This window comes from Sturnus vulgaris, chromosome 24, assembly GCF_052056855.1.
Source record: "Sturnus vulgaris isolate bStuVul1 chromosome 24, bStuVul1.hap1, whole genome shotgun sequence".
Taxonomy (NCBI): domain Eukaryota; kingdom Metazoa; phylum Chordata; class Aves; order Passeriformes; family Sturnidae; genus Sturnus; species Sturnus vulgaris.
The window spans coordinates 4,453,368-4,477,536 of NC_142266.1; the positions used below are offsets into that span (position 1 = coordinate 4,453,368).

At 53.8% G+C, this 24,169-nt stretch overlaps 1 protein-coding gene across 1 annotated transcript; it reads right to left on the minus strand.

The window, feature by feature from the left end:
• Positions 1 to 493: 493 nt before the first annotated feature.
• On the minus strand, positions 494 to 23,402 carry LOC106856138 (protein argonaute-1). The gene is made up of 19 exons (XM_088178479.1): positions 23,285 to 23,402; positions 16,221 to 16,404; positions 15,354 to 15,474; positions 15,038 to 15,223; positions 14,654 to 14,786; positions 14,419 to 14,553; positions 14,063 to 14,150; positions 12,820 to 12,967; positions 12,598 to 12,717; positions 11,694 to 11,816; positions 11,150 to 11,283; positions 9,819 to 10,003; positions 9,509 to 9,668; positions 9,128 to 9,218; positions 7,287 to 7,481; positions 7,027 to 7,161; positions 6,057 to 6,158; positions 5,073 to 5,272; positions 494 to 4,658 (listed from the first exon to the last, which is right to left on the minus strand). Exons 1-19 carry the CDS (start codon positions 23,307 to 23,309, stop codon positions 4,550 to 4,552), a joined length of 2,574 nt encoding a protein of 857 aa, XP_088034605.1. The 5' UTR covers positions 23,310 to 23,402; the 3' UTR covers positions 494 to 4,549.
• Between the last annotated feature and the right edge of the window lie 767 nt (positions 23,403 to 24,169).

A 24,169-nucleotide genomic window follows, 5' to 3' on the forward strand; every position in this document is an offset into this window, starting at 1 on the left:
GGATGTTTGCAAGAATTGCAAAGTTGGGAAATGTAAAACATGATGGGAAATGTAAAACATGAGGCAGTGCAGAAACCCAGAAGATCAAGTTTAACCTCAACCCAAAAAGAGTCTGAAATCTGTCCTTAAAGCACCTCAGAGGCATGAGCCCCTGAAGCACTCAGTGAGGCTGGAGGAACAGCAGATTTTGATGTACATTTCTGTTATCTAATAACCCAGGAGCCCGAAATCAGTCAGTTCTCAAGTGACATTTTAATAAAAGGTGGAATTGTATTGTATTCCCAGAAGTTTTAAGCACATGTTTGTTTGCTTAAGTGTTTCTCTAGTTGAACTGAAATCTGGACAGTGAGGAGTGTTGGATCCTCTGCAGTGTCTGATGCAATTCAGCTCCAGTCAGCATTTCCCTGTTTGTCCCCCAGCCTTTCCCAAGGGAATGGCTGGGATGCGCATATCCCTTCCCCACGAGATGTGACTCAGGAGTGTCACCCCGACATATTCACATTGCTTTTATTTAGGTCTTCTGCCAACAGTTACAGGGTAACAGACAGTTGGGACTGCAAAGTCGAAGTTGCAAGCAAAAATCAGGACCAAGACAAAAAAAAAAAATCCACAAAGGCAATTAAATCAAATCCAATATAAATACAATGTTCTGGAGCTCTTTAATCATACTGCTTTCTTTAATAAAGAGGTGGTTAGGATCTTACAGTATTTTCTTTTGGCCTAATCCAAGGATTTTGTTACTCTTCACCAGTCTTAATTCCACACATACAAAAAAAAATTGATATTCAACCTTTAAAATATAAGCCATATTTTCTTAATAAAATAAGTTTTGTGCTGCTGCTTGTTTAGTAAGTACTGTACATCAACTGTTCACGGCTATTTAACAAATGGACCATACAGAGTTCAAGCTAGAGCAAAAAAAACCCACAAAAAAAATAACAACCCAAACGGAGCGTCCTGTAAACACCCTATGTACAGTCCCACACTTGCTCGTAGAAAGGAGGTACGAAAGGGGCTGGAAATCAAACACAAAAGCACTGGAGTCCTGGAAATTTTCTTTCACAACTATTGAAGTGCAAATCACTCAGTCAAGATATGAGTTTCACTTGTTTATTGCTCTCCTGCTGTCTGGCTTCCCTTCCTGAAACAATCACATTATTTTATTTCACACTGATTTTCCAAGAAAACCTTCTGCGAGGCAACACTGGATGCTTGGGCTGTTTGAGACATCATGTGCGATCCCAGAACACCCCGACTGCCCTGGAAGCTGCAGGGAGAGGGCAGAGCAGCCCTCTCGCCCCATTCTGTTCAGATATAAGGGAAACAACAGCATTCAACACGTAAATGAAAGCTACTCCTCTTCCCACAGAACCGCATGCACTCGGCGACACTTCCAGTCGCAGGTGGAACTCGTGCGCATGGAGAAGGCAGAGACTCGGAGCTGATCGGGATGCCCGTGTGGGGTTTGTGGCTAACTACAGATCCTGATATGTACCTGGGGTAACACCTATCCGCTACAGGCAGCAAAACGCACCTCAACATGCAGCTACTCGTTTGCATCTCAGACAAGAGAGGGGGAGAAATGCCGATGCCAGAGCGCGGAGAGGGTACGGTGCATAGTCCAGTATAGAAAAACATGCGGGTCACTCCAACCTCTCTAAACTTCTTCAAAGTGGAAACAGGGTTTAAAGGGCACAGCAGCTACTGAGTTTGGCTTTTTTTGTTTATCCAAAACCATGAAAACCCAATGCAGAGGGTGAAATAAGGGCAGAACACGATCTGCAAGTCAACAGCTGAGAGTTTCAGAAGCTGTGAAGCTTTTGTGTAGTTAAAATTGCTGTTAAAAGTAGGTGCTACATCAGCAAGTCTTCATTCATAGTTTTCTATGAACAGCCACCTTACAAATGAGTGCAAATCTTAAAGGTCCATTTTACATTTCAAGTCTCAAGGTTAAAAAAAATTGTTACAGAGCAACAAGCTGTTTCTGTAAATGCCCACACTATCTCTTTTCAAATGGTTAAAAATGGCACGTGCTATGCCACAGCTACTAAAAGACATTTCAGAATTCTAGACCCAACTAAAACACTAAAATAAAAACGAGGAACCAAAATACCTTTGCCCCTCACTGCAGAGCAGCAGCCAGGCGCGTTCCGGTGTAATGCTGGTGAACAAACTGATTTGCAGAGAGAACCTTGACCTTGACCCCAATTTTATTCTTAATGAGGAGCTTTCTAACACCAGGTGAGCGGGAACAGCCCCTCTGAGATTGTTTTGCTTTCAATGAACACAAGCCAGAGTTCGGAGGATGAGATGGAGGTGCTGATTGGTGTCACTATGCAGGCACTTGTGTAGAGGAATGTAGGCTTCTCATGTTGATACTTAGTGTTGATGTGTTCCCTACGCTCTTAAAAGCCTTCCTAAGAGTTCCCTACCTACTGACCACGGATAGTTCCTGGTCTCCTCCCCATCACCTTGAGGATATACAGCAGTGGAGGTTGACACAAGGTGCAAAGGAGGATATGAACCAAACACTGTGGTCTCGAGGAAAACAGGACTGTGCTAAACGTAGGATCTTCACTAAACGTGACATCAGTGGGCTCAGCACTTAGTTTGCATAGCATAGTGATGTTGTCACTGTTCACAAACACGTTGCCCCAAAAGAAAACGGGAAGAGCGAATTCCCGGGATTAGGACAGCTCAATGGGCCAACATGACCGGTGTGGTTTTCGTGAAGGCAAGGCAAGTTTCAACGTCAGGAAGTACAAACCAAAGAGGTGTAGATGTGCTTCTGTCCGCACACGGGCCAGGGGCAGTGCTCGCGTGGGGCCGCCTGGGAAATGCGTTCGGCAGGAAAATGATACCAGAGCTCTTCCCCTCAGAGCGTGGCAGGAGCGTGCGCCTCGTTTGTCTCTTGAAGGAAGCGCCGTGAACACTTTCATAGAAAAGACCCCAGATAATGAGCCTGGATGATATTGGTACTGAGCTGCCACCACGGCCCCGCCACCGTGCGTACGGTCACTTTGCAGCAAAATGGGTCTGAAAAGCAGTGACCAGGTTCCTGTGGGGAAAAAGGCTGTTTTCCCAGTACAAGCACAAATCAGGAGTTTCCCCCCATGACAGAAACAGGGGATCATTCTAAGGAACAATCTGGTGTGCTTTCAGAATAAAAACCCTAGACATGAGAGCAGTGATACCATGACACAAAGAGCAGCAAAACCTAGCAGCAGAGAGGGTGAGAGCCTGGAGGTGCTGGAGGTGGGGGTGTGGAAGGTGGGAAAGCAGCCGGCCCGGGCAGACACGTGCCAAATGCACACGGGCAATGGGCACTGTGGGGCACCCGGCACAGCACAGGCTGCAGTCGGCAGCACTCATCGGACAGAAACGTAGGAGAGCTGTGGCGTGAACACACAGCCTCAGGAAGTGCGGGGATGTAAACTCTGAGAATGTTAATGACTTGTGGATTTTGGCAACAGACTCAATATTGTATAAAAATAATGTTTAGTAAAAAAATCCCGGTGTCCATCATAAAAATTCAGGGGGGGAAAAAAAGAAAGAAAAACATGGATAGCGCTTTCTGTCCTCATGGGATGGAGATGCCCCCATTTGTCAGAAACAGTTTTAAATAACAAGTAGTACATTGGAAACAAAAATGGGTCAGCAGCCATTAAACGTGTCCTGTATGAAAGTGCACATCTTTCAATGGGGTTTAACCACTGTGAGGTCGTGATCTGACACAAACTGCAACTGAGGACCATAGAAATTAACTCCTTCTGATGGAAATATGGACCACCATCAAGACAAGATTACTAGTTTCCTTACAAGATTAAAAACATTGAAATTTTGCAGCATCATAGTAAGGCACTCACCCATGGAAAAGTCTGTGACTGTTGCTTCGAGCGGCAGCAGCTGACTAGCTTGTAACACGAGGAAGACAGTTTTCAGTTCTGAGCTAAGTGCTAGGGTGCCTTACATTATCCGGGGGGAATTACTCAGGGGCGGGGAACTGTTAGTGTTACAATTCTCCTATAAACTAGTTGGTTGTTTTATTTCCCCTCAACCCATTAAAGCATCTCATAATCTAAAATATTAGTTTTATAAATCTAGTCTTCTGTTTTAAGGCTCTAAAAATCCCCTCCCCCCAACCCCCACAAAAAATACCTACCAGCGCCTGGTGGGCAACGGAGGACCAAAGCCGCCAGTTCACAGTCAGGAGTCTCTAGTATTGCATCTTAAAAATGAAAACCTGCTTCTGCCTCCTGGGAGTTTTATCCCTTCCCTTGAATGCCTTCATGTGTTTGGTCAGGTCAAAATTTTGCAAAGCCAGAAAAAATTAAAAAAATAATCATCATCATCATCAGTCTCTTCCAATCCTACAAAGGTGTTGGATCGTTCTGTCCCGTGGTGCTGGTCTCCTGCCTCGAGTCGACACTGCCTGCCCTGCAGTGATTTCTCATTGGAAAAAAAAAACAAGGTGTCCCAATGCTTCCTTTTTTGTATGGCTCCTACAAATCTGAAAGCTTTCTTGAGTGAGGTAACAAAAGTTAGGCTTTCAAGCAAAGTACATGGTACGTAAAGTGTCCTGATGAACCTGCACAGCCTTCGCCAAGGCCTGGGGGTCTCTGCCGTTGCTCTGTCCAGATATATGGCTGCCCTCGCCACTGAAAATCAAGGAAATCACTGTGTAATTATTTCGTATTTCCCCCTCAGAACACTGAGAAACTCCCCTGGAGATGGGGATCAGCTGAGTGCTGGCAGCAGAGGAAGTCACCTCACTGCAGTGCACAGGGATGCTGTGCATGCTGGTGACTGTGCCTGTACTGCAGATTCCAGCATCTTCTGGGAATGCTCAGACAAGGAATGCTCCCACAAACCTGGGATGAGCTCAGGATAGGATTTAACCCTCCTTTATCCCCATTCCCCCTGTGCTGGGCCTTAAGAGGATGCAGCTACATGCAGGTCTTCCCCTAGAAAGGCTCTACTGCAGCACTCTCGGACACAGACACTTTCAAACATCAAGGTCCCCTGCCCATGCCTGGCTCTGCCCTCCCAGGGCCACAGGCTGTGCCCCTCACCTGTCGTGCTCCTTATCCACAAGGTGGTACCTCGCCCGGAACGCCACCAGCCTGGCATAATAGGCTGGGGCCGGGATGGAGACGGAGCGGGTGCAGCGCACGTAGGTATGGCACAGCTGGTACGTGAGGATCTGCAGCTCGTCCGCCGTGAACCGGTTGTCATCCCAGAGCACGTAGTAGTGGGACGGCCGGCTCGTGCCCTGGGAAGGAGGGGGGAGGTGTGAGAGATGCTGCTTGCACCCAGATGCAGCTGCCTCACATCCCCGTCAGCCCCTCCCTGATCCAAATGATCTGTCAGCCAGCCTAGGCAGGAGGGATTACTGTGCTTCCCTGCTGTGAGAACCCTACACGGCACTGAGGTGCAAAGCAGTACTAATGCTGCTGTCTGGTGTCTGTTCCCTCTGTGCTAGACAGCCCACTGCATCCCCCACTGCATCCCCACCGACCCGGGCCAGCTCCCACTGTCTGCGCAGAGGAGGAGAAGCCAAGCAGCCTCCCTTCCGGAAGCAGCTGCAGATTACACGAGTGCAGTTTTTCCAGTCTGGTTTCTGACTAATCTTGGCTGCCTGCAGGCAGGCAGCTGCAGAGCAGGCAGGGACGGCTGGCCCGGCTCTCTCGCCCACAGCCAGACAGCAGGTCCCTGCTGATGACCAGGCGCCCTGGCGAGCCCGGCACGCTCAGACACCAGCTGACAAGCTGCTGAATTGCCTGCTCTGAAGGAGGAAAATCTCTTAGGAGAGACCCTTGGCTCCAGGAGAGAAACCAAGTATGTGCCACACAATGCAGCAGCAGCACAGACCTGGCACCTGCTTGCCAAACCACCGCAGTGGCAGCTCAGATCCAACTGTCCTCAAATCCAACTGCTCATGTCTCCGTGCTAAAGGGAGGCTGTGACAGAGCCAGGACAAATGCACGAGAGCACAGTCTGCAACAGCAGCCAAAAAACCCAGCAGCATCCCAAGAGCCAGCACTGGAGCACGGTACCTGAATGCCTGCATGACTGCACAGGTAGAAGTCAAACTCAAAGGGGTGGGTGATGTTGGTATCCACTGTTGTTCCTGCTGGGATGTTCCCACTCTTTCCAATCTGCAGGGAATAGAAAGAGATTCAAGCACTGCAGAATTTGGTTATTTCCATTTGCCAAGAGCACTGTCCTCAAAACAGCTGCCCGGCCACAGGACTGTGGTGGAGGGTGCCCATCTCCGTTTGAGATGTAGAGAAGGTCTCCAAATGCCCATTCGGGGGGACAGAAGCAGCTCATCCTACTCTGCTCCCTGCCCAAAGAGGCCTGCTGACAGTTTTTGCAGGTATCAACATCAGACATGACATGGAGACAGCATGGGAAAGAGAGCAGCAGGGTGAGGGCTGGGCAGGGGACCATCCTACTAAAGAGATGAGGACTAAGTGAGCAAAACAACAGAGATCTCTGTTAGAGCATGTGCTGGAGTCTGTGGCACAAGATACTGGGGCTTTTACATCCTGATCGAAAATTTTCCTTAGTTTCCAAGATTAAACCTTCCTGCTCGTGTGGAGCAGTCTGGTTAGACTCAATCTGACCATTAAATTCAGAGGAAATCTAGGAACAGTGACAGAAATCAATGTTACTGCAGAGCACACACGAACAAGCTGTAAGCAAGCAACGGGTTATTCATCCTGTCACGTCAGCAACTCCAGCTATTACCAAAACAACAGATGTTTTCAAGCTGACAGAGGCTATTTCAAGAGTCACCAGGATCATCAGCACCCAGTAACTCATAATAACAGCAAACAGCTGGCTGGGGTTCTAGAAGCAGACTAGTCCATGTGGTTGTAGAGTCCACTGAGCAGCACGTTTCATTCAGAAGGAGCTCTCCCTGCCAGTGATGAGATTTCCCCTCAGCAAAGCCAGGGCTGGCTCCTCCATCAGACAGGGATGAATCAGCCGCCTCCAGCCCTGGCACCCTGCAGCACTCACCCTCTCGTTCTTGTCTGCACAGAAGAGACGGGTGTGATGCCTCTTCTGGACGACGATGTAGGTGATGCCAGGCTGGTAATCCTTTTCCAGTTTGATGCAGGCATCTCGTATTGCCAAGAGCTCATAGTGAAGGATCTGGAGAGACAAGTGCACACAGAATGAGGGGACACACCAGCACCCAGCTGTCCCTGGGCACCCTTAAGGAACCTCGGGGAACTGGTGCAGCCCTGCTGGCCAACGGGGATCTGAGGGTTCCTCACCTGTGGGAGCTGCCCCTCAGGAACACCATCACGGTAGAAGATGATCCTGGTGGGTTTGAAGCGTGTGGATTTGTAGAACTGGATGAGGAGCTCCCTCACCATGTAGGACAAGTCCTCAATGATCTCTTGGCGAGGACGCTGCACACGCACCGTGGCACAGTACCGGCTCGGGTGGGCGTCCATGCTGCCCACAACCTGCAGCGACAGACAGGCCAGGCCCATGTCTTACACCAGGAAGGACAGAGGGGATGGGGGACATTCCCAGCCTCCACGTGCTTCTCACACACACAGCTGGCCATGGGCAGAGCACCTGAACTCAGACATCAGGTGGGACAGCAAATACTGTACAGGCAATCAGTGCCCAAAAGATATCCCTGGTCATGGCCACATCCTGATGTCACACACTGCCATGCCCTTTTAAACATTTGTGGGAATTTCCAGTGAGACAACTTTGGTTGTGCCACTGAATGTCGTGGCTGTGGGGGACTGCTGCTGCTCTGCCCTTGCTTCACATCTCCTGCCTGGCAGTCAGAGTGAGTGAGGCTGCCCAAGAAGGCCAAGGGCTGCCCCAGACACCCACGGGCTGCCCAAGGGCATGTCGGGTCGAGTCACTGCGTGGAAGCCATTGACAGGGAATTCCCACTGCAGTGCAGGCAGACCTCACACATGTCAGAGCAACAGGTCAGGGGCAGCTGGGCTTGGCTGTGACACAGCTTCATCAAGTGCCCATGCTGGGGAACAGACACCCAGCTGCCTCACTCCCCATGCCGTGTGCCCCACGTCCCCTGAGCAGAGAGGAAGCAGCACAGACTTCACACCCTCAGCAGTGTGAATCTGCTGCCCCTGCCCTCCCCAACACTTTCACTTTGCAAACAGCTCTGGGATTGGGGCTCCCCCACTGGAGCCAATACGTACAATAGAAACTGTTCCTTTTGTTTCAGTCATAGACCCACTGCTATTGTTCAATCAGCAACACACTAAGGACATGGTCAAGTTGCTCCAAAGGCTCTACCCTTCTCCTCCCCTGCAGCTTCCAAAAAGCTTTCACGAAAATTAAGAAAAAAGCCCCAGTGGTCCTGCACAAACCACAAAAGATATTTTCAGAGGGGAAGCTCTGCCGCCAGGAAACAGACTGTTCTGTCCCACCCACACCTACAGCAAACACCCCAAAGCCTTTCCCAACCCCTTCTAATTAAGAAAAAAACACTCCTCCAAAGATGCATTTGCATGCCAAGGAAAACCTGAGCTGTGAGTCCTGGAAAGTTAAGAACTTAATAGGAAAATGCTGACATGCTTATCCTGCATGGCAACGAGCACGGGGCAGTGTCTCCCAGCCCAATGGAGGGCACAAGCTGTCCCTGGCCCCACTGGCATCAAGCAGCACTTCACTCCAGGGATGCTCATTATTAATTTGAGAAGGCAAATCCTCCTCCACAAATAAGCCCAGTCACCCCAGTTTCCCTCATGTCCCAAACCCCAGCACTCCAGCAGAGAGAGGTTCCCTGAATGGCTGCAGCCGGACAGGGATGCCCCAGGATGACTCCATGCAGCACCAAGCTCCCGGCACTCTCAGGGCCACGCTCGGGGCCAGCACATCACGAGCCCCATCTGGTGGCAGCTGCCAGTCTCCCCGCGGCTCCCAAAAACTGCAGCTTCCCTGCGCGGGAGAGGCAGGAAGGGATCGGGACACAACTTCGCAGGACTGGGATAAAGACACCTAACAGGGTACAGGCCCACGCTGAGAAGTGTCATCATGGGGACAGCAGTAACACATGCACACGTGAGCCCCATTCCAGCTCCTGCATCCTGCAGGGTTTTTGGGCACCAAGCTGTGAACTTACAGCCGTTATGGAGGGTTTCTTCCCATCTCCTGCTGGCGGGTGAGTGACATCAGCGCCGAGGAAGATCACTGGCTGCTGAAAGACAGCAGAGCTGGTGGAAGAAGAGAGGAGAAAACAAGCAGTCAGCCTTTGCAACCATCTCAGGGTGATGTACAACCCAATGGAGATGAGCAGATGATATCAAGGATATATCCTGACCTCCAACTCTGGCCCAGACACATCAACAGGTTGTTATCAACAAGGAGAAACAAGTTACAAGCCCTCATTCCAAAGAGCTACTTTATGAAGGCCCCCCTCTTCTCCATGTAAAGCCAGGCAGGCAGCACCACAAGGGACTTGGGGTACAACTCCAAAACTATGAGAGGCAGTGGCTGTACGAACCGCTGGTGAGGCACAAGGATGTTGTTGATCCCGCCAAGCTTGACGTTGATCTTGAGGCAGAGGTTGGAAAGGGTCTGTGGGGAGGTTTTCACCACATTCTTGACCTGGACGCACTGTGTGGCCATTCCCAGGAGAGTGTCCCCAACACGCTTCACTTCAGCTGTGGGCAGAGGAAGCAGGTGAGCACACAGGCAGTCAGCCCTGCACCACTTCCAGCAGCACCCTCGGGAATGGGGAGAGAGAGCCCTGAAGGAGCCAGCCCGCCTGAGACAGCCCAAAGCTCTTCTCTCCGTGCTTGCCCCAGACGCACCATACACAGGTGTCTTCCCTGGCAGGATGACAATGATGAGCTGAAGCCCTGAATAGGTGTTCTTGAGGTGTCGGAACATGGGCTCCACGCTGTCTGCACCCTGGGCATACTTGCAGAAGCAGGGCTGGCCCTGGATCGGCATCCCGGCGTCCTTGGAGATCTTGCGCAGCTGGTCTGTGAAGTTCCTATGCCGGGAGGAGAAGCTGTGAGCCCTGAGCCCTCCTGCAATACCAGCTGTGCCACGGAGCATGGAGCCCCACAGCCATGTGCTGCAGCACGGGACAGAGACAGGGCCATCACATCACCTACTGGGGCTCCATGGCACCCAGCACATGCATGGCACAGGAAACACAAGACCAGCACAGGTCAGGGCTGAACTGTCCACTCTTGGTGCCCTCTTACCCACATCTAATGCAATGCAGATGATCCCTTCTCCCTTAGGAAGCTGGAGCAGGGAACAAACCTGCTGCTTGCAACAAGTGATTTCCAGGTGACTGCAAAGCTGAAGCCAGCCTGGACTTACCACAACTCAGCCACACTCTGGATTTTTTGAATGCCAAGGACGGATTTGATTTGGTGAGGGCCAGAGGAAACACAGCACTCATATCTCTGCTGCAAAGGGATCACAGGAGTAATGTGATGTCACTGCCACCTGCACCCAGGTACTGCAGACGTGGACACTCTGAGCTCTTCCAAACCTCAAACACCCAGAAGAGACACACAAAGCGCTCACCTCGAAGCGATCCACTCTCAGTCAGGAGAAACCTGAGGCCCCAGAAGAATCCAAAACCAAAGTGACCATTTCCCTTAATCAAATAAACTGTTCCTGCTCTGTGTCACTTTGCTAGAGAAACATATTGTCTAAACTACCAAAGCTTTTCAGAAAGTCCAAACTTCTCTAATAACCCATGGTAAATTAGGATGCTTCCTACATGAATTACATAATTTCAGATTATTGGGGAAACTTTTAATCCTCAGAACTCCTTCTCTCTGTGGACATTCAGACTAGAAGAGTTCAGTACAGCTTTAAAGCTGACACTTTCATCTCCCAGTACTGCAGCTCCCTGATTCAAAGAGTAGATCGAGGAGAACCTGACTGACAGCTCACAAGCACTCATTCCAACCTGGCAGCTTTGTGATAGCTTAGGGACCATTTGCAGCTGGGACAAACAGTAAGGCTGTCTGGATAAACCAAAAGCAACAGGAACTGGACACCTCGCAGCAGATTGGTACCACAAGCAGTGGAGCTCCCTGCGAGCAGCACTGTGGCGGCCTCTGGAGCCACAGCCGCTCTGGTTTCCCCCACCCACATGGGCTGCCCCTTTCCTTACTTCAGCACCTCCTCTCGACACTGCTTCTGCGGGGCAAAGCAGGCAATGGCCCAGACTTTGATCTCAATGCCGTTGTAGAACTGCTTCCCTCGCATGTCCCACACGCCCTGGTTGGGAGTTGCAATGGCCCGGTTCTGCAAGGCAAACAGAGGGTCAGAGCGCGGCCGCAGCCTGCCCGGCCCCGCAGCCCCAGAGCCCCTGCCTGGGCTGGGGCTGTGCTCCCTGTCCCAGTGCTGGAGCTGGAGCTGACTCCCTGGCGATGGGCAATCCACAGCCTCAGCTCTTCGGCAGTGACACAAAATTCACCCGAGCTGCCCTATGCTGAGCACCCCTCTCCTCTTCATCTCATCACCAATGATTCTTGGCTACAGCTTTTAGAACCAGTTATATTGCAAAAAACTCAAAAAACACAAAACCAAGGCACTTTGATGAAACATTCCAGCTCTAACATGAAGGTAACACAACTTTTGCTCAGAAACAGTGTTTCCAGGTGTTGACAGCATCTCCCTGCACAGTGCACTCCAGCCCAGGCTGGCCCACTTACCCTGCCTCCATACTGCAGGATGGGAGCGGGCAGGACCCGCCCTGTCACCTCCGTCATATCATCCTTCACCTTGATCCCAAACTCCTGAATGTATGGATCCAGGTTGTAGCTGGCATTCTTCATCTGCAGAGGGAAGGAAGGGCCATGGGAGGCAGTAAGACCAACTGCTGCATGTCAGGCAGCTGCAACTGGCCAGGAGATGTGGGCACATGAGGCTCTGTTCTCTAGAGAGCTGCAGGTGGAACAGCTCTGACAGGGGAGGGCAAGCAGATCAACACTGAGGCCCAAATCCTCTCCTGCAAAATGACCCATGGGGACCTGATTTTAACACACTAGCCAATGCAACTAACAACACAGCCTGCTCCTCAGATTTAAGATTTCAACAGGAAGGTTCAGAAGGTTTCTCTCTCGGCAAGAAACTTATCAGGACTCCGAGAAGGAACACCAAATGTCCCCGGCTTCAAAAGCCCAGATGCACACATTTGGGGAACAACAGTCCCATTAACCAGTGGTCAGGCACAGACGATGTTCCTGTACTGCAGCCCCACATACCCCCACAGCCAGGGGCATGTCTCTAATCTGTTTCCCATTTTTAGTTCCAACTCCCTTTTGGTCAGGTTCCATCAGTGCAAGGGCCTGAATTTGCTGCATGGGTATTTGCACGGTTCCTTTGAGCCAGGCTCCCCTGTGCCAGTGTCCATTACATACCCAGAGGCACCTCTGCACAGGGATTCAGTGGGAAGAGGGGGATAAAACCCCACCATTAACCACACCAACACCTTCTCAGAAGATCACAGCTCTCCACCACAGAGCAGCTGAGAAGCAGGACCATGGCAAAGTCCACCATGGACACGATGCCATAACCTGCCACTGGTGCCAAGTCACAGGGACTTGTGTCACGTACCAGGCGACTGATTTCCTCCTGCCTGTCCGGGGCAGACCTGGCTGTTGCTTTTATCATGGTTGATGTTTGATTGTCCGTGAGCTTCTTGATGCACCTCTGGCCAGCCACGATGTTACACACCTGCACAGGGAGGGGACAGACAGCAGCCATGTGTTGGGGACAAGTAAGACATGAGAGGATCAGAGCTGAGCACAGCCCCAAACCACAGGTGCCAACACTCACCTCCAAGGGAAGGTACGTGTGTTTCTGCTCCTGGCCAACCTGGAGACAGGGCAGGTGAGGGTATTTCAGCTGCAGGTTGTATTTCTGCTTGAAGTATTGAGCCACTGTGCACTCCACTGTCTGACCACTCTCCAGCTGCAGCGGGAACCTGGCAGGGGCAGGACACGAGGGATGCACCTACTCAGAACAGACACCCCCAGACCTCAGATTCTATGTACTGTGGCTGGGAAGAGGGAGCTGCCAGGCTCCCACCCTGAGCTGCCATACAACAAAATAAAAAGCACTATAGTGGTATTTTCAGAAATGGAGTCAAGAATACTCTTACCCCAGTGTGGGACTGAGGACTCTAAATAAAGCTCTTCCTCACTAATCCAGTTAATCAGGGCAAATGTTTATTGCAGGACGTGCCACACATGTCATGACTGCGCACAAAAATACAGCACACTGCCACTCAAGAGCGTTTCTGTGCCTGGTGTCCTCCCTGGGAGTTGAACTGAGCTCCAGGAAAAGGCTAACTGGCCTCTCCAGGTACAGGACAACACTTGCAGGGTGGGCAGAGGGAGGCAGGAGGGGAATATTTTCCTTCAAAAACAGGGGGGAAAAATAAAAATTCCTGGCTGCAGGGCTGAGAGGTGTCACGACACCTGCAGCTGGAGCATAATACCCATCCTCAGCCAGCACCAGCTGCTCCCACCTCCATAAAGAGCTCCATGAAAATGGAGAATTGACCTGATATTCTGCAGAGAATCAAAATTACAGGAGAGCCAGGCTGACTGTATCAGTGATGTGCCACATTCCTGCTACACTTGCCAAGCCCCAAGGCTGCAAACCAAGGACGCTGGTGCACAGGAGACACTGAGGGGTGCCCAGGCCCAGCCTGCTCCCAGGAACACACAAAAAATTCCAAGGCAGACACTCGTGTTAGCCCCTGACAAAGTCTATGCTCTGGCAGTGACTATTTTAAGAATGAAGAAAACCAAACTCGGAGATAAAAACTAGGACAATTCCTGGTATGTCAGCTCCCGCCCGCCATCACACTCCACCTGCCAGACACAGCATCCTCTGCACTCCCACCTCCCTGCATCCCACTCCACACATGGCACAGGGCTGCAGAGCCCCAGACACGTCTCCTTTTGCCATCAAAGACTGGAGCTTCCTGTTCAGCTCTCCCTAATGACACCAGCAGCTGTTAACAAAGAGAACAGCGTGGATTTTTCCAAGGGCATCTGCCCACCCGCCTTACGTCTGATGGCTGGCTGGCCGTCGGGTAACATTACACACACGGTATTTCCTCTTCATCTGCCCACAGTGGGTCACCTCCACCTTCAGACCTGATGAAAGACAGGGAGACATAGCACAATCATGGTGAAGATGGGAGCAAATTCCCTTTGCTCAACTTTCTCGGGACACTGCCAACAGCTTCTTTGACTAATTTCCTGCTTGCAGATACCCCAACAATAGCATGAGGGAGGCAGTGGTGCACCAGATGACATTTAAAATGTGCAACCCCTTTACCCCCACCTCGCTGCGGGGGCTGGGTCAGACACAAGCCACAGTCAGTGTCAGGGGACAGGTTCCAGAGCTCCCTAGGGGCTCTACCTTTGATCTCCTTGGTGAAACGCACTCTCTGTGAATCCGTCAGGGGCTTGGGCTGCTCGTCAATGTTCCGGATGTCCAGCACCTCACACATGAATTCGATGACAGGCTGGGCTTTGTAGAAGGCAGTGGCCGACACTGTGGGACAGACACCACAATGTGTCTCTGCTCTCAACCAGCCTTCCCAAATAGACCCAGCCCTCCCACTGCAGCTCCCCAGCATGAGAAATAACGTCACCATCGATGTTGAGCATCATCTTCCACATGGCAGGCCGGACTGACTGGTGGAAGCCAAACCAGACCTCCCTGCCCCCTCCCAGGGGGTGGTAGTAGCCTTCAGGTGGGGAGAAGAAGGAGCGGCCGACGGGAGTGTACCTGTGAACCAGGGCAAACCACGTCAATGGCACACACTGGACCCACACTAGCACCTCCAGACCCCTGAGCTGGCACCCACCCTGCCAGCTGCATCACCCCCTCTGTTTCTTTTGCGGGAGCACCCAAGGACACGGCTGGCACAGCTGCCTCCTCCAGTGACTGTCAAGGCCAGTCTGAGGCACAGCATCCTGCCAAGGGCAGCAGTCCCCTCCCCTCCCTGGCATAGCCCCAGTGTCCCTCAGTGCAGGTACCTCATGGAAGCCAGGTGCCTCATGGCAACATCCAGCGCCTGGACGGACTCCAGTGGGACAGGGATCTGCCCACTGACCAGGGCCTCGTGCAGCATACGCCAGCTCACAATGGCCATCCATTTGATAGAGACCTTAAATATCCTGTCCTTGCCTTCCCCCGGGATCGTCACCTCAAAGTCAACCTGGGTGCAGGAGGGAAGGGACAGTGACCATGGTATCCCAGCAGGGACGAGGCAGGGTCGTTTTCTGCTGGTCTTTCCCAGGCAGAAGGGAGGTCACAGTGCTCACGTGGGGCTCACTGGCCCCTCTTACCCTCTCGTTCCCAATGGGTAAGGCTGTGACAGTGTAGATGTTCTTCTTCCCATCATAGACTGGTTTTCGGTCACCAAAGATCTGTGGTTTGAAGTGCTGCACCATGTACTCCACAACTTCCCTAAGCAGGCAAGACAGAGGGACAGGAGGAGAGAAGAGAGAGGTTTGTTTTGTCACTTTCTTTACAGCCTGACACCTTCTGCAACATGTTCAGTCCACCCCAGCCTCCCTCCCTGGGGCAACTGAGAGCAGAGCTGAGACCCCTGGAGCAGGAAAGGCCCTGGACAAGCAGCCATGTGCCTTGTCCCACAGCTCAGCACATTGGCTTTGGCAGAGTGTACATGGCACTGGGGGGGAAGAAGGAGTGCACATGGCACAGGGGAACACACAGTGGCTGGTGCTGCTACAGTGTGGTTTGCTGCTGAACATAGATACAGCATCTGCTCACCGGCCCTCGGGGCACAGAGCTCCCCAGGCTTCGAGGGCAGGAGGGGACAGGCAGCGAAGAGCACATCAAAAGGAAAAACAAAGAAAAGTACACGATGGCCCAAGGTCTGTGCTTGCTATTTTTAAATCAGGGATTGTTGCCAAAATAGCACAGCTGCTTCAGAGCAGCGGGGACTGTGCTGAGGCTCCAGACCCCTGACGCTCCCAGGCCAGGAAGCAGCACTGCTGCACAAACATGGCTGGGGGGTCCAGCCACCTGTGGGCATCATGCAGTGCCATGACCCTTGCCACTGCTGTGACCCCCGCCATAATGGTCACCCTAATGGCTTCTACTGCAAAGACAGAGACAGGCACTTTTAGAGCCTCCACTAAGAAACTGGAAGCAGGGAACAAGTGCCAAACCTCTAATACTTGCCTTACCTGTTGACTCTGCGTGGACATTTATCAGGTTTGATATCCACTTCATAATGATATACATCGATCTTGGGAATGTCCACTTCAAAGTAGTTGGCCAGGAGCTTGATGGGCTTCCCAACAGTTCCTATCCCAGGCCGACGCGGCGCTTGAAACACCTGCTGCAAGGGGGGCAGGTATGCGCCTGCAGCTGTGGGAAAGAGCACAGGTCAGGAGGGCTGCCAGGGACCCCATACTCAGACAGACAGATCTCACAGAGTCACAGCGCTCCATCACCACATCCTGAATTGGAAACTCTTCCACTACCCCTCCTCCTGGCAAGAGGTGGCAGTGGCAGAATTCAGAGCAGCACACCAGGAAGCAGCTTCCCTGGGCACCATCTGGGGAGCACTGGTGCCAGCCGAGCTGTTGAAGGGCAGTGCCAGGGCACAGCAGCTCCACCAACTCCCTTGGCACAGGGTCCAGCACTGCCACCTGCTATGGGAGAGCAGCACCAGCTCCACCATCACAGTGCCCCTTTCCAAGGGGATGCAATTCCCTGGATACTCTCTCAGCAGGGACATACAGACACATGCATTTCCCCTCCATTCCCCAGCAAATTCCAACTCAGTGCTGGAGGGAGGATGCCACAAGAAACAGGAAATGCATTATTACATCTGCACTACACAACTGAAGTGCTGGGTTTTGCAAAAAAAACAAAAAAACAAACAAAACAAAATCAAATCCAAACCAATCCCAAATCCCCACTTGAAGCAGTGTGGGGACCTGTAAAGAGAGAAATTCCAGTTTTTCCACAATTCCCATTACACAGACTCACTTATGAAGTTCTGGAAATGCAGGATGGCACCAGCACATGGCTACAGGACTGAGCTGTATTTCTAAATCAACAGCACCCTCATACTAAAATGTATCTTAAACCATTGGCAAGGAATTATTCAACGCTACTGCTCTCTGAGGTGAGCTCTGCCCTTCCTGCCCCATTCCCACTTTGCTCATCTCCACTCCTCCCAGTCTGCACCTTGTATTTGTTCCTCAAACATCACGAGGTCCGAACCAGCAGGGTTGGTGCAGGGATCGAGTGTGGGGATATTCAGAGAGCTCCATCTGCACGGCCAACTGTCCACGTCGGCCCACAGACAGCAACCCAGCTCCAATTCAAGATCCTGAACACATGGTGCTTTTAGCACCCCTTTCTCCCATCCACTTTCTTTTTAAATCCAAATTTCCATTCCAGGCTAAAAATATCAGAAGCAGAAAAACAGCAGAGCAGCAACCTAAGCTTCAAATTTGCCTTTTACTTTTGCACCCAAACTTTGCAAGACTTTTCCTGCCCATGGAATGTCCACCGGTGCTGCAGGACATTGAGGGGTTGGGAAAACTTGTGAGCTGAACTGCAGAAGTTAATTCTCCAAAGGCAACCTCTGCTCCTGCCTCTGCCCTGCAGCAGGAGCTCAAGAGACCCAAAATCTGCCAGCAGCCCCAAGCCTGGGCTCACCTGGCCCCAGCACCTCCTCGGACAAGGCAGCACAGAACTTGGAGCAAGGTGGGGATCTCTGAGTCCATTGCAGGGCTCAGACCCTGGAGGCATCCACAGCTGCCCCAGAACAGGGTGACTGCCAGCCACCCCCAAAAAACATCTGCACTGCGCTTCGGAAGCAGCTCATTTGAAGGAACTGATTTTCAGATGAGCTGCTCCCCTTGTAAGTCATGTCTCCACATGATTAACATTTCTTGGCAGTGGCCAGCTCCCTGGCTGCGAGCTGATGCATTTTTAAACCATGGCTCACAAGCAAAAAGGTATTTGCCAGTGCTGCTGGAGCCTCCAGTCCCTGAGTTTGAGTGAGGAACCATACCGCCCACCTGCAAGATCCGTCAGGGGAAAGCAGCTCCCTGCTGCCTTTCCTGCAGCCATGTCAAGGCCAGCACTCACAGCTTCTCCTCCTCTGGATCATCTCATCCCCCAGACAATCCTGGCAGCCGTGTGTGAGCAGGACCACACGCAACTCCATATGCCCGTGGTAACCCCACAGATGCAGGGAACACAGGGCAGTGGCCACAGCTTGACAGCTGCTCAGGGCACTTGGGTGCCTAACAGGAGCTAGTTAGGGGCTGGCAGGAGTTGCAGAGGTGCCAATTCGCCCCACACCAATCCCACACTTGGCACTGCTTCGGTCACTCCAAAAGTAAGGCTTTACCATGCAAACCCTTTTGCCAGAGGATCCTCAGATGCTTCCTGAACATAACACCCCACAATTAGGCTCATGACTCACTGACGAAGGAAGGAGCCAGCCTCCAGCAACACAAAAGTTGGCTCAGAATTTTGATGGGACACAAAAGACACTGCAAACGCAGAGTAAGATAAACGGGCAAAGTGGCCAGAGGAAGCAGCACCTGATGGCACAGGAGATGCTCCGCAAAGACCAGGGCAGGACGATGGCCAGCATCGAGGATGGGCAAGTTCAGCCTGGGCTGACTCACGGAGTTTTATTTTGGTGACCACAACACACGGTCCCTGAATGTGACAAGCCAAAGCAGCTGCCCAGGCAGCACCTCCAGCACGTGAGCCAGGCTCTCACCCAGCCTTGGCTGCTTCAGCCCAGGTGGGAGAGACCTCAAAACCCTTTGGGGAACATGCAGGCTTGGCTCATCCTTCCACATGCCACATTCCTGTCCTGGAGCACTCAGGGTCCCTCCACGATTTGCTTCAGTGAAAGCCACCCTTCTCTGGATACTGCCAGGGAATCCCGGACAGCTCGACTGCCATCCCCAGGCACCACATGCCGGAAGCCGGCGCAGGGCAGCAGAAAAGGAGCCAGCAAGAAGAAGCCTCGTTAAAAAGCTACCCAGAGTGCATGGAAAGACGGAGCTCCAGCACATAGGGGGGCTCCTGATGGCGGGAGTTGGCTCCTGCATACCTCGACTCTCCATGGCGAAGCTGCACAGGCTCCCACTTTGTCATGTAAATGCGAGCGCCGGGGACGGGGGCTGCAGGGCGAGTGTTGTTCCTGCAGCACAATGCGGCCAGTGAGCGGGATGAAATCCGCTGCCATTAGAAATTCCGTGGCCCGGGAGGAATCACAGACTTTCGAACACAAAGCCGTGCCCTGGGGACGCGCCGGCGGCGGAGCATCGCCGCCCCTGTGCCGGGTACGGCGGGGCAGAGACGGCGGCGAGGGCAGAGCCACCGAAGTGAAAGCAAGTTTGAGGTAATTAGCGCTGGAATAAGCTTTGTTTCTGTTATTTACTGTAACAGCTGGGGAACACGACCCGCTGCCCAACAGCTGCCTGCGCCGGGCGAAGCCGCCGGTGGGACGGCATGAAATTACCATGTCATTGAAATCCTCTCCAGCGCCGCATTCAGCCGAGGGGCCGCGGGAACGGGGCCCAGACAAAAGGGAGTTTTATTGCGGCGGCGGCGGGTCCACGCCAGCCCCCTCTCCGCACACCCACCCGCCAAAATACAGCCGGGAAACAGAGAGGTGCAGACGGGGCAGCGGCACAACAAATGCCACCTGACACACCAGCGTGGTCCATCCTCACCGTGAGACATCTCCCATCCTAAACCGTCCCAGAACTCCTCCGGGAAGTAAAATCCCTGTCAGGGAGCAAAGCAAGGGGCAGCACCAGTGGGAAAGGCAGCTGCTGGGGAGGGTGAGCAAGCAGCATTCCCAGTCTCCAGGCTCGACACCTTCAAAACCACTGGCTCTAAGCAGCGACCAACGCCACTCCACGCAGCTCAGACTTTAAAAAGCCCCATCTCAGCTCTGCCAACCCAGACATCGCTGCCTGTTCCTTCCCGAGTGACCTGAGCACTGCCAGGGTCACACAGCTGTGGGTGCTTTTCGGCTAGACACCAAACTGAGTTTCAGCAGGTGATGCACACACGGGACAGAGGCTCGATCTGCAGCCATCAGAGTTCAGCATTAAACCTGTCTGTACACCAACCAGAGCCTGGCTGCTGAGGGCAAGGCTGAGCTGCCCAAGCTCTGCTCCTGTCCTCGAGTGGCTGCATGCAAAAAATGAGCCAAAAAGGGCTCTAAACTGTTTTACTACAGGACTGACATCCGAAAGCTGCTGAGTTCTTTGTATCCTCACACTAAATACTGCAAAGGACACTGCTGTGCTTCCCACCTGGAAATCATGGGTGACAACCTAAAGTGCAAGCTATAAACCTTGCTGAGCCGAGCAAGAGTGTGAAGCTGTGGATGCTTCGACAGAGCGCAAGGAGCAGCAGCAAGAGCGGTGCCAGCTCCATCACACTCTCACACAGGGGCTGTCCTCCAGCTGCCCTGGCTCTGGGGAGCAGCGTGGTGATGATGCCAGTGGTGTGGTGAAGCTGGCGGTGTGGACACAGCTTAATCATGAGCTGACCTGTGAGGGTCCTGCCAAGCTGGCCCCAGCTGTCCAGCAGCTCTGTTTTCCAGCCCTCTGACGGGGTTTGAGAAACACCAACACGGCAAGTGCCAGCACCCCTGCTGAACACACCAGGTGGCACATCCAGGCTGCACAGTGACTCTGCACGGTGACCCCGGGGTCCCCGCCAATGGCGGCTGGGCCGGGCGGAGGCTGACACCCCCTGCCCAGCCCCGCTGGTCTCCCGCTGCTCCTGCACTGCCCAGACAGCAGCCAGGGACGCGCAGAGCCAGGAGTCGCAGACAAAGGCGGCCCTCAGTGCCGGAGGGACAGGACAAAAGCGACGCCGGCTCCTCTCCATGTCCCACCGCGGCCCTGCAGTGCCACCGGCTCCCGGAGGGGAGGCTGAACCCGCCCGTGGCTCCGTGCAGATCACCCTGCCCAAGGAGCAGCTTCTCTGCCTGATTTGGCTTCCTCCTCGCGTCTGCCATCTTAATAACTTGTCTGTGTTTTGTTCTTCCCAGGGTTTAGGGAGAGGCTGCAAAGAGTGTTTAGAGATAAACCATCCGTGCTGTGTCTCCAGGCAAGGTGCTTCTTCTGGCTTTGTTTCTCAGTCTAATCCCGTCCCAGAACCAGGCATACGCAATTTCGTGTTTCCTGAAGATAAAGAGCCCCAACAGACGGAGCAGCTTTGGGGTTTTTGCAAGGTTCAGCACAGGAAGACAACAGTTGAGATTAACAGCCTTTAGGAAGTTTGCAAGGGATAAAGAAAACTAAAAGTTGTGGGAAAATAAGTTTAGTTTTTAAAACCAGTGCATGTGTGTGCCTCCCTGAGTGCTGCCTGTGGGTCAGATGCCCTGGGTTTTCCTGCTGCCTTTCCAGGCATCTCCATGTCGGGCACATCCAGGCAGATGCCAGTTTCTGCTTAATTGCCCTGATAAGCCACAGCATCATCAGAACTCGCATGCGAGGCTCAGCCCATACCTAGGGTCTGCACAAGCAAAGGGGTGCCACAGCAGGGCACAATTCATAGCAGCTCTGACAACATCAGGTTCATGAGTCCTCTGCCCAAGGGGTGAACCTGGGTGGGAGGAGATATTGCCCAGCCAAATCTGGGGACAGAAGGGGAACCTCCGAAGGGTGCAGCAGCAGAGCCTTGCTCCTAGTGCAGCCCTCACAAGCCCAGGTACTGAAATCCAAACCTGTCCACCAAATGCATCTCCATCCCAACACATGAGATTCTCTTAAAGCACCTTAAGAGCATCCTTTCAGGCAGGGGAAGGAGGGTGCCCGGCGGCGTTATCTTCGTGGCCCTGAGGCAGCAGCACTGCTATCGCCCCAAGGCGCCGGGAAAGCCCGCGGTGCAGCCAAATCACAGCTTCCAGAGGCCATAAATCAGCCCAAACACAAAGCCAGCAGCCAGAAGGTAACGCAGACATTGGGAGATTGCTGTGCCACACTTAAAGTAAATATTGTAAGAAAGGACTGAAGTTTACGCTCAGCAGGTTTATGTCAAAACCTCACCAGGCTGATGTGTTATGGTGGGTGGCAAACCCACCAGCACAAGAGATGGCAGGGCAGCGACTGCCGATCCCATTGCCCCGTCCCTCGGAAGGGCAGCAGTTCCCCATCCCCATCGCCCCGTGCTTCAGCAAGACAGAGACCCGCGTCTCCATCACCCCATCCCTCATTCTGCCTTATTTTAGGCACCAAAATCCTTCTACTACTCAGCAGCGCAAGTCGGCGATGCTCAAGCCAGGCACAGGAGTGAGCGGCAGCCAATGCGACGGCCTAGGGAACAGGTCTCCAAATCCCCGCGGAGCCGCCCAGCACGAAGGGCACTGCCAGCTGCTCCCGTCCCCAGCCGGGGCAGGGGACACGGGGGCACAGGGTGGCTCTGGAGCTCGGAGCCGCGGGGCCATGCTCGGCCCCGGCTCCGCGCATGCCCTGGCACGGGCAGAGGAGACGCTTCGTGCTGTCACGGCACACGGCGCCGCCGGCCTCGCGCCAGCTCCAGCCTGCGCCCCGCTCCCTGAACTCGGACAACGGGGGATGGATGGGGAGCTGGGGGATGAAATGGGAGCCGGGGGGGATAAAATGGCAGCTGGGGGGGGGGTGGAATGGCAGCCGGAGGGATGGATGGGGGTGGGAGGAAGGGGGAATGGAATGGGAGCTGAGGGAAAGGATGGGGAGGTGTGGGGATGCTCCTGCTGCTTTGTGCAGAACAGGCCCCTTGAGCAGGGTTCGCTCCGCGCTGTGGGGACCTGCGGCTGGACGTGACCCCGGCCCTGTGCACCCTCCTGCGAGGTTCCTGCGGGTCCCTCCACCGCCCCTTCCCCTGCGCCCGCACCGCTGCTTCTCTCGGGGCACCCGGGGGACGCGCCTGCCAGGAGGGCCCGCAGCCCCCCCGCACCCCCGCTGCTCAGACCCCTACGCTCCTCCGACACTCCCCGATCCCCGGCATCGCCCCCGCACATCCCGCGCCGCCGCCACATCCATCGCCACCCGCCGCGATCCCCTCTGCGCACCCCTCCACCGCGCTCCCCCAGCCCCCGCCCCGATCCCCAGCCGGTACAGGCACCCTGGCCCCTCGCCGCACACCCGCCCCCCGTTCCACCGGCCTCATCCCTTTCGCCCCCCGTCGCCCTCTCGGCGCTTCCCGGCGCGCAGCGCTCAGACCCCCCCCCCCTCCCCCCCCCCATCCCCGCCCGCGGTACCTGCGCCCGAGGGTCCCGCTTCCATCCCATCCACGCGGGCGCCGCTCCGAGCCGGGGGCCGGGGCAGGGCCGTGCCGGGGGCCGGGGCCGGGCAGGGCCGGGGCCGGTGCCGCAGCCGCCTCACGCCCCTCACGCCGCGCGCACGCGCCGCCGCCGCCCGGCCCCGCGCGCAACAAAGGCGGCGCCCGCCGGCCCCGCCGCCATCTTGGGGCCCGCGGGGACCGAGGGGTCCCGGTGGCTCCGCTCGGGACAGCGGGGAGTGCCCGGCCGGGGCCTCGCTGCAGCCTCGGAGCGGCGGAGCGCTGCCCGCCCGCCGGCACCCGGGCCTCCCGCTGCGCCGTTGCCACAAATATTTATTTAGTGGCTTCTTCTTTCTTTTTTTTTTTTTTTTTTAATTTTTAGTTTTTTGGGATTTTTAGGTTTTTTTAACTCATTTTGTGCGGCTGGGCCGAGGAAGAAACGCCAGTTCTTGTCTCGGCAGCTGTACGGTCATTCCTGAAGTGTCCTGAGCCTCGCCATGCAGGAGCAGGGCAGGAATTCCCTGTGGCCCTGCTCCATCTAAATCCATAGAACCAGGCAGAGCATCCATCCCTTTTCCATCCCGTTTCCCATCATCTCCCAGACCTGTCCTTCCCAGGAAGAGCAAATCCCGACCCTGTACCTTGACTTTGGAAATAACGTCATAAACCCTAGGAGCATCATTCCCACAACGAGCCTAGGTGTGCGTGTGTGTTCCAGGCTGGGCCATTCCAGGAAACGTTGGAAAAGCCGCAGGAATTCAGGCTATCAAAGCATTCCTGACTCGTGCTGTTCTCCCAAAGCACGAGCAGCAGCTCCTGCTGTCCTAGGGAGTGCCTGGAGCAGGACACAGCTGGGATTTTAGAG

What these genes read in the sequence shown, in the direction of transcription:
- LOC106856138 (XM_088178479.1), bottom strand. Translation starts at nt 23,309, where the DNA reads ATGGAAGCGGGACCCTCGGGCGCAG. An exon ending in TCCTGCAGTATGGAGGCAGG is followed by an intron (nt 11,284 to 11,693) that starts GTAAGTGGGCCA and finishes TTTGCCTTGCAG; the next exon opens with AACCGGGCCATTGCAACTCC. An exon ending in AGGGAAGACACCTGTGTATG is followed by an intron (nt 9,669 to 9,818) that starts GTGCGTCTGGGG and finishes CTCTGCCCACAG; the next exon opens with CTGAAGTGAAGCGTGTTGGG.